This window comes from Ursus arctos, unplaced genomic scaffold, assembly GCF_023065955.2.
Source record: "Ursus arctos isolate Adak ecotype North America unplaced genomic scaffold, UrsArc2.0 scaffold_14, whole genome shotgun sequence".
NCBI classification, from domain to species: domain Eukaryota; kingdom Metazoa; phylum Chordata; class Mammalia; order Carnivora; family Ursidae; genus Ursus; species Ursus arctos.
This window is the reverse complement of record NW_026622808.1, coordinates 39,445,290-39,457,486: the sequence shown is the minus strand read 5'-3', so window position 1 is coordinate 39,457,486 and position 12,197 is coordinate 39,445,290. Positions and strand designations below refer to the sequence as shown.

The following is a 12,197-nucleotide window of genomic DNA, read 5'->3' as shown; positions in this document are numbered from 1 at the left end:
CCATATTAATTTGTCCCCAAGGAAATAGCCGTAGTCAGAACTCAGGAGTGCTGAAATGCATCCCTGTTTCTCTTTGCTTTATGCTGATTTTTTAAAATAGAAAAGGTAATATGAAAGAAGTTCTATTATTTTCTTTCTACACTCTGCACTACCCTGGACATCGCACTTTGGAGATCATGTCCTGGGCTTTGCTTATTTCATCCTTCTGACAAAGAGTTTAAACCTCCTCACTCATGGTATCTGGCCTCTATAGCCTGGACTTGGCTCTGCTTAGAGGGCTCTTACAGACTCAGCACATGTCTCTGACTTCAGCAATAGAGTTCAAGCCTCAGACCTCTATTTCCAGACTACTACTTCCACTGTTCTATTTGCCTTCCTTGAAGAATTAAATTATTTCATGTCTTTCTCAATACAACAGTGACTTCTTATTCACCACTTTCAGTGATATTTTCTCAGTTCCTTTAAAAAATACTCATTCATATTTGACATAATTCATTATTCTTCAGCTTACATTAAAGTTCACTCTTTGTGTTGTACATGCTAAGGGTTTTGGACAAAGGAGTACTGATGTGTATTCACCATTAAGTATTATACAGAATAGTTTCCCTTACATAAAAATGCCACAAGTTCCATTTATGTATGCTTCTCTTCCTCCCCCAAACTCCTAGCACTCTCTGCTGTTTTTACTGTCTCCATACTTTTAGCTTTTTCGCAATGTTACATAGTTGGAATCATACAGTATGTAGCTTTTCTGGATTGGCTTCTTTCAGTTAACAATATGCATTTAAGGTTCTTCCGTATCTCTTTATGGCTTGATAGCTCATTTATTTTTATCACTGAATGATATTCCATTGAATGGAAGTATCACAATATATCCATTCACCTATTGGAGGATATCTTGGTTGCTTCCAAGTTTGAGCAATTATGAATAAAGTTGCTATAAACCTTTTTTGTGCAGGTTTTTTTGTGTTTCCGGCTCCACTTTCCCTTTGCTGTGAAATTTCACTCCGTTTGTCTAATTATTTTTTTCAGTAACAACTCATTTTCTCACTCCCCCGAATCAGTCCTGCTCCCAGAGCATATGTGTGTGCATGTGGATAGTACTCTCCCACAGACAGCTCATCTACTTAGAAGCATTCACCATTATTTCTCTGTAAATAACCCCATACTTCCATTACCATCCTGGCTCTTTCTCAGACTTTTGTTTTGCAGTTACACCATATATTACCTTTCTCTATTTGCATGTCCCAGGGTTAACTCAGACTTAATGCAGGTAGACTACCTGAACATAACTTCATAGACTGACACTGATCACAATAATCATAATTCTGGAATTACTGTCAGAATGCACATACAGAGTCCATTTATAACTTTCCATGGATATAGCTAGCACATAAAGCAGAATGTATCTGTAATAGAGAATTCTTTTAGAAATCAGTTCATTGTAGTAGCAATAGCATTGTGTGTATATATATGTCTATATATATCTACTATCAGAAAACTTGCTTAAATCTATTTATGATTTATTGACTGTGAAATCTTTTGTGCTCTGAACAAGGAGAAAGGTAGCATATAAAAGCTAATAGTTACTTACCTATTGCGACAAGAACTGTTCCAAGTGTTCACACGTAATAACTCATTTGATCCTTCAACAACCCTCTGATGTAGGTACTCTTTCCCCCATTTTACAGATGAGGAAATTCAGTTACAGAGACATTAAATAACTTGCCACAAGGTCACCTAGGTAATAAGCTGCAAGCTGGGATTTCAGTTCAACAAGTTTGGTTCTGGAGCCTTGATGCCCAACCTCACGTGAGATGCCTCTCTCATATAGAGATAAACAAAGTTAAAAGTGCCCGCATAATCTCACCATCAGACAACCGTATTCACATTTTTAAAATATACGAATGTTGTAAGAATAAAGTGAGAGAATTCAAACAGCATAAAAATGTCCAAAATGAAAAAAAGAATGATATAAACCCAGAAAAGCGTGCAGAGTAGAAAGTGACAGCCTCCCTCACACTCTCCTGTAAGCCCATCTCACCAAAAGTAACCATTATGAATAGTTTCTGGGATTGCTTCCATAAAAAGGCATGTATGTACTTACACATGTGCCTGAGTATTTTTTGATTTAACAGGATCATGTTAATACACACTGTTGCAGTTCTCATTTTATCCTGCTGATCTTGCCCTAACACAGGCATTGATGCGCCTCCTGTAACAGTTATATACAATCACAACATGTGGATGTTTTATAATGGTTTTTAACTGGATGCTTCGCTTGGTTTTTTTTTCCTCTTGTGAGCAATGTTGAATTATAGTTCTATACATATATCACGGTGAACTTTTTGTGACTATCTTTATAAGTTAAATTCTTAGCAGGTATTTGTTTTCAAATTATAGAATTAGAGTTGAAAGAAGTCTTCTAAGTACAAACTGTATCAAAGAAATTCTGATTTAAAGAAATTTAAGGGTATTTACAAGGCAAATAACAAGAATTCTTAATATTCCAGTACCTGCTAATCCCATTATCAGCCTGTCCATTTTTGTTCACAAGGTTTTTATTTTCTGTTATTCCCTAGGGTGTTCGTCCTGTAGCTCAGGCTGGCAATAAACACGGTGAACTCAGTCCCTTGGCCCTGTTTGCTTTCTTTGTGAATTGCTGCAAAGATAATCTCCACGTTGTAGTGGCCTTTAGCCCCATTGGAGATGCCTTTAGAAATCGCTTGAGACAGTTCCCATCCCTCATCAATTGCTGTACCATTGACTGGTTCCAGGTTTGTAATTTGGGGGCAGCAGTGGGGGCAGGGGGATGGCAACTAAATCTTTTAGAATTTTTCTGAAATCTTAATCCAGCTCTGTTAATATCCATTCAGCACGTGTTTCTTGATCACCTACTGTAATGAGGGGCATAGTGCTTGGTGCCAGGGACTGATAAGCCTACATGCTCCCCAGAAGGATCTCACACTCTAGACTGGAAGATAGAAAAGGCAGTTGGCAAATGAGCAGCCACAGTGATATAAAAGAGCTGTGATCTTGGTGTGCGAAAGTTATACTTTTTGGGGGAGTGAATCTCTGAACTATGAAAATAAATTAGTTACCTAGAGGAGGAATGTATTAATGAACCAAGAGAATGTGTTATGTATATATAGACCTACATGTATATACGTGTAAAAATACATATATGTAGGTCAGTATCTGTCCATATTGATACCTGTATCTATACATATATTTATTGTGAGTAATTGGCTCACATGATTATGGAGGCTAACAAGTTCGGAGATCGGCAGCCAGCAAGCTGGAGACCCAGGAAAACTAACGGTGTAAGTTCCAGTCTGAAGTCCAGCAGGCCTAAGAACCAGGAAGCTAATGTTTCCATCTGAGTCCAAAGGCAAGAAGAAACCAATGTCCCAGCCTGAAGGCAGTCAGGCAGAAGGAGTTCCTCTTTATCTGGGGGTGTAGGAGTGTTCAGCATTTTTGTTCTATTCAGGCCTTCAACTGATTGGATGAGACCATTCACACTAGAGAGGGCAGCCTGCTTTACTTAGTCTATTGATTTAAATACTAAACACAGCCAAAAGCACATCTCATAGAAACATCCAGCATAGTGTTTGACCAGATATATGGGCACCCCGTGGCCCATAGTAAAATTGACACATAAAGTTAACCCTCACAAGGGCATAGTATGTGCAAAGGTAGAACAGCGGAGAGGGCATGGCTCACTGGTGTAACTGCAGATAGTTTGGGATAGCTGACTGACAATGAGGATGACAGTAGTTAAGCCCGAGCTTTGGGTGGGTGCCAAGTTCTAAGGGAATTGTAAATGTACCTATGAATTTGGTTTTATACCAAAGACACTGTGGGGGCATTAACATATATTTAGCTAACATATTTCAGAGGAAAAAATCCAAACACTTGGAGGCTATATGGTGGATGGTTTGGAATAGGGCAAAACAAGAGGCAGGAAGACCAGCTGGCTGATCATTTCAGTCATGCCAGCAGCAAACGATGAAGACCACCACTTCACTTAACCTTAAGGCAAAACGTCACTGCCTGTCTAAGACGACGAAGTAGTAGTAATTATGCTCTTGAGCATAGTTCATGGTACCTTCTTTGTTAAATTAAAAAATACTTAGGCACCTGCGTAAGTACATACACACCTTTTTATGGAAGCAATCACAGAAACTATCCACACTGTAGATTACAGTACGGTTCAGTACATTACAGTTCATTGGCACCCTTACTCAGTTTATACGTCAGATGGCCATGGGTCATAGGGCGTAAGGTACCCTGAGGGATCCCTGGGATAAACTGATCATTGAAGATACAATGCCATTGTAAGTGGATGTAAGAGAATGGCATAAACCAGCATAAGCTAGCTTGAGCTCTGTGTAAGCCATATCTTGAGGCAAAAGCAGTAACTACTTAATGAGATCTGACAGGATATCAGTTAAAACAAATTTAAGAAGGCTATTTAAAATAGGGATTGATACTAACTTTAAACAAGTCTTTTTTTTTTTTAAGATTTTATTTATTTATTTGACAGAGAGAGATAGAGAAGGAACACAAGCAGGGCGAGTGGGAGAGGAAGAAGCAGGCTCCCAGTGGAGGAGCCTGATGCGGGGCTCGATCCCAGAACGCTGGGATCACGCCCTGAGCTGAAGGCAGACACTTAACGACTGAGCCACCCAGGCGGCCCTAAACAACAAGTCTTATCCCCAGAGCATATCCTACCGTGCAATATTAGCTTATGATGGCATTGGCGAGACTGTTGGTTTCCTGTCAACAGCTGTTCGCTACCCACTTCATCCTTGCCTACAGAATTCTTATATTACCTGTGTGATATGTGTGAGAAGGGTTGATTCCTGGTTGGTCTAAGTCAATATTGGTGCCCTTGTGCCCCTTGCTATTAATTGGTTTATGTATGAGCCTATTTATGACCCACTCCTTGCCAGTGGGTCCTGAATTCAAGTCTACTGGGGAGCTTTGGGGAGTAGTTTTTTCACTACAAGAATAGTACATGGTAGGGGCGCCTGGGTGGCATAGCGGTTGGGCGTCTGCCTTCGGCTCAGGGCGTGATCCCGGTTGTGGGATCGAGCCCCACATCAGGCTCCTCCGCTGTGAGCCTGCTTCTTCCTCTCCCACTCCCCCTGCTTGTGTTCCCTCTCTCACTGGCTGTCTCTATCTCTGTCGAATAAATAAATAAAATCTTAAAAAAAAAAGAATAGTACGTGGTAGGAAAAGGGCCTTTTCTGTCTCTCAGACTTGTTGCTTGAGTATATAATGTCCATAACTGAAGCAGTCCTCTTGCCACCAAGATGGAAGAAGCCTAAAGATAAAATATACTGAGAATGGTAGAGCAAAAGGATGGGAAGAACTGGATCCTTGATGACATGGTTGAGCTTCTAAATTAGGCAACTCTGGACTTCCAGACTTATTATGTACAATGATACATCCCCTTTGAAGACACAATAAGACTGGTTTCTGTCACTTTGGCCATAAATATTCTAGTTGCCACAGTTAGTTATTAAACCTTCATGATCAGGGGCACCAAGGGTGGCTCAGTTGGTTGAGCACCTGACTCTTGATCTCAGGCTTGTGAGTTCAAGTCCTGCATTCAAAACCAAACAAAAAACCCTTCAGGATTAGCAGGATAATTAAAAATGAATCACCCAGAACAGAAAGATAAACCTTTGTAATGCTTTCAGTGATATATAACTCATATGACACTTACTCTGCATTTTATAAAAACTCACTGATCTCAATAATCTTTAGAAGCCTCTTTTGAGGTTTAAAATACGTGAGTACAACATGGATACAATCTATTAGTAGATAGGCATATGCTGGCGGTGTGTGCTTAAAACTTTACCACTGAAGTGCTACATCAAAAAAGTTTGAATTTCACTAGGACAGAGGGCCAGAGACTGAAAAAAAAAAAAAGATCTTAAAATGAATATTGTCTGATACAAAGGAAAATAATTACAAGCATCTTGTTGAATCTAAATGAAATCTGGAAAATACTCTAATGAGCAAGTAAAGATTAATTGTTCATTTAACATAAATTATTTCATTGAATAAATTTTGGAAATTACTGACAAGGGCTGTCTTAGGCATTGAAGATAATGGCAGTGAGAAAAGGTCCTTGCTTTTATGGATTTTACATTTTAGTGGTCAGGGGAGACAGATGATGAACAAATGAACAAAAAACATTTATGTTGTGTGTTGATAAATGCTAAGAAGAAAACTCAGGACAAGGGAAAGAGAAATGAGAGAGGGAACGGTGTTTTAGGACAAGTGCTCTGGGAAGACCTTCCTAGTAAGTTGGCCTTTGTGCAGAGATGTGAAGGAGAACCACATGCAGATCTAGGAGAGGAGGGTTCTAGTCAGAGGGAATAACAAGTCCCAAGGCCCAGAGGCAGGAGCACAGCTGTCATTTTCCAGGAAAAGCAGAGGAACCATTTCACTGAAACAAGGAAGACTGGAGAAGAAGCACAGTTGGGAAGAAGAAACTCAAAAGTTCAGCTTTGGGTGTTATAACAGTTAGGAATTATGATGGATTGCTAGAAACAGAAACCCAAACTAGGGGCCTCTGGATGGTGCAGTATGTTGAGTGTCCGACTCTTAACTGTGGCTCAGGTCATGATCTCAGGGTCCTGAGATGGAGCCCTGTGTCAGGCTCTGCACTCAGCAAGGAGTCTGCTTAAGACACTTTCACCCTCTCCCTACCCACTGCATGCTCTTTCTCTCTCAAGTAAATAATTAATTAATTAATTAATTATAATTAAATAAATCTTTTTTTAAAAAAGAAACCCAAACTAAACATATAGTTTTTTTCTCTCATAGAAAAAAATCTGAAGATAAACAGATTGGGCTTTTGTGGCTTAACAAAGTCATCAGAATCTAAGGTTCTTTCTTCTTTACTATCCATAGCATGTGGTTTCCACCCTTAAATTCATCTTATGGTCTAAAGTGGCTGCTGGAGCTCCAACTTCCACATCTGTGTCCCAGGCAAGAAGTAGAATAATAGAAAGTTAGAGCAAAAAGGACACACACTAGCTCTATGTAACCCTTTAAAAAAAAAAAGATTTTTTATTTATTTGACAGAGAGACAGCCAGCGAGAGACGGAACACAAGCAGGGGGAGTGGGAGAGGAAGAAACCGGCTCCCAGTGGAGCAGGGAGCCTGATGCGGGGCTCGATCCCAATACTCTGGGATCATGCCCTGGGCCGAAGGCAGACACTGAATGACTGAGCCACCCAGGCGCCCCTCTACATAACCCTTTAAAGAGTCTTCCCTGAGGTATCCACCCAACAGCTGCTTATATGTCTTTATCTCCTGTGAATTGCAAGGAAATCTAGGAAATGTGGTCTTTTATCTGGGCATATTGCTATCTAGCATAAAATTGGAGTTCTAAAGGGCTGATAGGTATTAGGTGGGCTACTAGCAACCTCTGCCATTGTCCTGCTAAATTTGGGGTGTCTACTTGATGTCCAAGTGGAAGAGTCTAGGAAAGCAGTGTAGTATATCCTTGATATGTAAATATCATTGACCCTTCCTTTATATTGTGTTATCTTTAATTTTAGTATAAAAATCTCTGTGAGCTCTTTCATGGATTTACCTGTGACCTCAGCCCATCCAATTCTGTTTTCCCCATTAAGGTTTTAATGTTCTCAACCTCAAATTCTTCTCTCACAGGAAGAGACTTACATAGCTGGAGTGGAACTACTCATCTTAAATTTCTTGTTTTTTTCTTATTTTTAGCCATGGCCTGAAGATGCCCTTGAACTTGTAGCTGTGAAATTCTTAGAAACACTGGAGCTTACTGAGGTTGAAAGGCGAGAGATAGTTCCGATCTGCAAACACTTTCACACTACCATTATGGATCTATCAGAAAGGTTAATATTACTAAACTTTAAAATGACAATAATGCCTTGTATTTTAACATGTCTCTTTTGGTGAAAACTCAAAATTTCAATAGAATTTCTATGTCTTCTAAATATTTCTGATCACTTAATTAGTGAGGACCTAGGCTTGCAAGTAATGGAAAACTATTTAATCTAAAGGGAGAATTTGTGATAAAGATACAGGGGTGTCTCACAAGCTTAAGAGAAAGATGACAGCTGGATCCCAAATGTGACTGGAAACAGGAGTTAGAAACTCATCCTAAATCCAGAAATACTTTTCCTCTGTTTCTCATCCCTGTTTCTTTCTAGGCATCTGCTGCTTTCTCTTTGCAGACTGCATTTTCTTTCCTTTTTTTTTTTAATTTCTTTGATTTTTTCTAGTTTTATTGAGATATAATTGATATGCATAAATTTAGGTTGCAGAACATAATGATTTTATGTGTGTATATAATGTGAAATGATTACTACAATAAGTTTAGTTAACATCACCTCATTTTTTTTCTTGTGATGAGAGCTTTTAAGATCTCTCTCAGGCTTCAAATACACAATACAGTATTGTTTCCTATAGTCACCATGCTGTACATTACATTCCCAGAACTTATTCGTCTTATAATTGGAGGTTTATACCTTTTGACCACATTCACCCATTCCCCCCACCACCCCCTGCCTCTGGAACCTCCAATTTGTGCTCCATTTCTACAAATTAATTTTTTTTTAGGTTCCCGTATAAATGAAATCATATGGTATTTGAAAGACTGAGTTTTCCCCTTCCCATTGCGGAAATGGAGGAAACAGTCTGCTTGTCAATTCTCAGGTTTACTTCTTGCAATTTCAGCTCTAGGCAGACTGATGGGCCCTTTCCATCTCCCTCTGCCGAATTTGTTCCAGAATGTGATCAGCCTCACTTGTGTCCAGTGCCCAACCCTGGTCTAATCAGCCGTCGTTAAGATGGCAGGTTTCAGGGGCGCCGGGGTGGCACAGTCGTTAAGCATCTGCCTTCAGCTCAGGGCATGATCCCGGCGTTCTGGGATCGAGCCCCACATCGGGCTTCTCCGCTAGGAGCCTGCTTCTTCCTCTCCCACTCCCCCTGCTTGTGTTCCCTCTCTCGCTGTCTATAAATAAATAAAATCTTTAAAAAAAAAAGATGGCAGGTTTCATAGAACAAACATTGCTGGTGAGGCAGTGGATAGAAGTTTTCAGAAAAGCAGAGCTAGCTGGCTGTGGATAACTCAAAAGTATCTGTCTTACCTCTGTTCATCTCCGAGATCCTCATTTCAAAAGCGCATAAACCCAAGTGCTCATAGTCCATCGCCTGCCCAGAATCATACAGCCTGGCAGCATGCTTGGCTTTGATAGTTGTACCAGTAGTGGGCTCTACCTACTCTGTGTACTTGCCCTGAGAAAACCTGGCTTCTGTTGTTTCCGTGTGTATGTGTAGTTGCCTTACACTTCTGGTTACCCCATTCAGCCAACGTGACACGCCGTGCAAAGAATGATGACTCACCCTTGCTATCCTATCTGCAATTCCCCTACTATACTTCCCTAGCTGACACGGTATCTTGGGTCCCTTTATAGCATTAGATCCTCCTGGCTTATGAAACATGTAAAAAGCCCTGTATCTTTCTTGCTGTTGTTTACCTTTGATACCCATCTTCGGTGATTTGTGCTTTTTAAACACATCACTGCTATTTGATGTTTTACAGACAAGAAATGAGGATATGGTTATGTGTAGAATTCTTAGAATGTTATAAAGTTCAGGTACGCAGCAGCTCTTAAATAAAATTAACCTTAATTCTCCAGATTTGTTGTTGATGCCATGTTGAATACACCTCTTATTTTGTGCGACTTGTTACTTAGAGTAAGATGTGCTATCTGTCTGTCTTAGGTTCTTGCAGGAGCTAGGACGACATAACTATGTTACGGCTACTTCTTATCTTGAACTTATTGCCTCATTTCGACAGCTTTTGACTAAGAGGCGACAAGCTATCATGGAAGCAAAACAGCGATACGTGAATGGGCTTGACAAATTAGCTTTTGCTGAGTCTCAGGTAAATTTGATGAGCTGCTCAAAAGGGTAACATATAACGGGAAATATAGGAAATCATAAATAACGAGAGTTACAGTTTATGAAGAATATATTATGTGCCAGGCACTGTTACGTGCTTCATACACATTCCTTCAGTTATTCCTCATAACCACTCCATGAGGTAGACACTTTAATGATCCTCATTTCACAGATGAGTAACATGAGTTTTAGAGAAATTCACTAAGTTTCCACACAGACTCAAACACATCCTGCTTTTTTTTTTTTTTTTAAAGATTTTATTTATTTATCTGACAGAGAGAAAGCCAGTGAGAGAGGGAACACAAGCAGGGGGAGTGGGAGAGGAAGAAGCAGGCTCCCAGCAGAGGAGCCTGCTGTGGGGCTCGATCCCACAACACCAGGATCATGCCCTGAGCTGAAGGCAGACGCTTAACGACTGAGCCACCCAGGCGCCCCTCACATCCTGTTTTATTCTTAAGTTTTTTGCTTTGTTTTGTTTTTTATAGTAGTCTTCACGCCCAGTGTGGAGCCCAATATGGGGCTTGAACTCACAACCCGGAAATCAAGACCTGAGCTGAGATCAAGAGTTAGATGCTCAACTGACTGAGCCACCCAGGAGCCCTTGTTCTTAAGTTTTTGACATTTGGAGAGAATACAATAAGCCTGGGTTGCCTTTTTTTATTGTAATAGCTGGTTAAATATAAGATCGTGTGTGTTTTTAATGAGTCAAGTGCTAGTGATACTTATTAGCATTAGTTCAATAGAAGCAACACAGGTTTGAGTGATCTGTATGCATTGTATTACATGCACATAGTATAATAGGGGACACCCCAAGCTGCCACCTTCTTTCTATCTGCACTTCCTCCGCGACAACTGCTTTCTCTCACTGCTCTGTCATATACTCAAGGACGATAAAGTCTTTTGTGAAGAAAACTGGCACACCCTCATGGTTTTGTTTATCATATAAAGAACTGAAAGGAAAAGTTAAGGTTTTCTGGCCCTGATGCCTTATGATACCTTTAAATTTCGATTTTCTGTGTTTAGCCTCTGTAGCTCTTGTCACTGTGAAAACTTAATGGCAAACTGTCTATTTAGGTTGGAGAAATGAAAATGGAGCTTGTCCAATTACAGCCCAAATTGGAGGAAGCTAAAGTTGAAAATGCACATATGATGCAGGTAGAGTATCCTGAGGTTTTAAAACTGATGTCAGAAGACAATCGAAATATGTAAAATTAGCCTTGAAAATATCCCTTAATTTTTTTGCCACTACTAGATCTTAGGGACCTTACCCTTTTCTACTAACTGGCTATCTCACTGAGTCCCATGTGAGTTGTGTTGATTTTTTTTTTTTAAAGGACTGAGTGAGCGAGTGAGTGAGTTGGCTGGGGGGGGGGGTAAAGGGGGAGAGAGAGAGAGAGAGAATCCCATCCCAAGTAGACTCTGCACTGAACTTGGAGCCCAACACAGGGCTCAATCTCGTGACCCCAAGACCATGACCTGAACCTAAATCAAGAGTTGGGCGGATGCCCAAGTGACGGAGCCAGCAAAGCGCCCCCGTTGTGTTGATTTTGGAGGGAGGAAGCCCATTATCCAGTTAGATCACATGTATTTGCATTTCTCCTCATTTTATCCTGGGACCTCCTGCTCTTCAACATGATGGGTTGGATTCCCTAATTTCCAAACATACTCTTGTCCCTAGGATGGAGGAAAAAGTAGGATGCTGGAGGAATTAATTTTTTCCTTCTTTAGATTATCGAGATAGAGTCTGCACAAGTGGAAGCAAAAAGAAAGTTCGTGAAATTAGATGAAGAGATAGCCAGTGGCAAGGCTGAAGAAGCCCAAGTTCTGAAAAACGAGTGTGAGAGTGACCTCGCCGAAGCGATTCCAGCCTTGGAAGCAGCGCTGTCTGCCCTGGATACACTCAAGGCAAGCGTTTGCACTCGCTACCTAGTGTTCCATCAACAAACTCCGCACAGGTTCTTGGTTCACTAGGTCTGGTTCTGTCCCACCGGATGGTGGTGTATCGTTTTTGTCCAAACGAAACTTGCCTCTTCACCATTCTCCTCTAATACATGATTACCTTATGGTTTGGCTGTTCCTATGTTATTTGTGATTTTCATTCAGGATATTTCAGTAGGAATGGAACAAACGGTCTCCAAGAGACCAAAGCAGTCCTGTACACGGACCAGGAGGCATATGTTAAGTAAAGTGTGGAGGTAGCTACCTTCCTGCAGCCTCCCAGACATGCC

General features: G+C 40.6%; 1 protein-coding gene across 1 annotated transcript in view; it reads left to right on the top strand.

Moving 5' to 3' along the window:
* The window catches only part of DNAH12 (dynein axonemal heavy chain 12), a 199,297-nt gene that overhangs the window by 123,228 nt on the left and 63,872 nt on the right, over window positions 1-12,197 (top strand). The window contains exons 45-49 of the mRNA XM_026501080.4: window positions 2,583-2,777; window positions 7,762-7,895; window positions 9,790-9,952; window positions 11,044-11,124; window positions 11,698-11,874. Coding sequence (XP_026356865.3) covers window positions 2,583-2,777; window positions 7,762-7,895; window positions 9,790-9,952; window positions 11,044-11,124; window positions 11,698-11,874 — 750 coding nt within the window. The remainder of the gene's footprint in view (window positions 1-2,582; window positions 2,778-7,761; window positions 7,896-9,789; window positions 9,953-11,043; window positions 11,125-11,697; window positions 11,875-12,197) is intronic.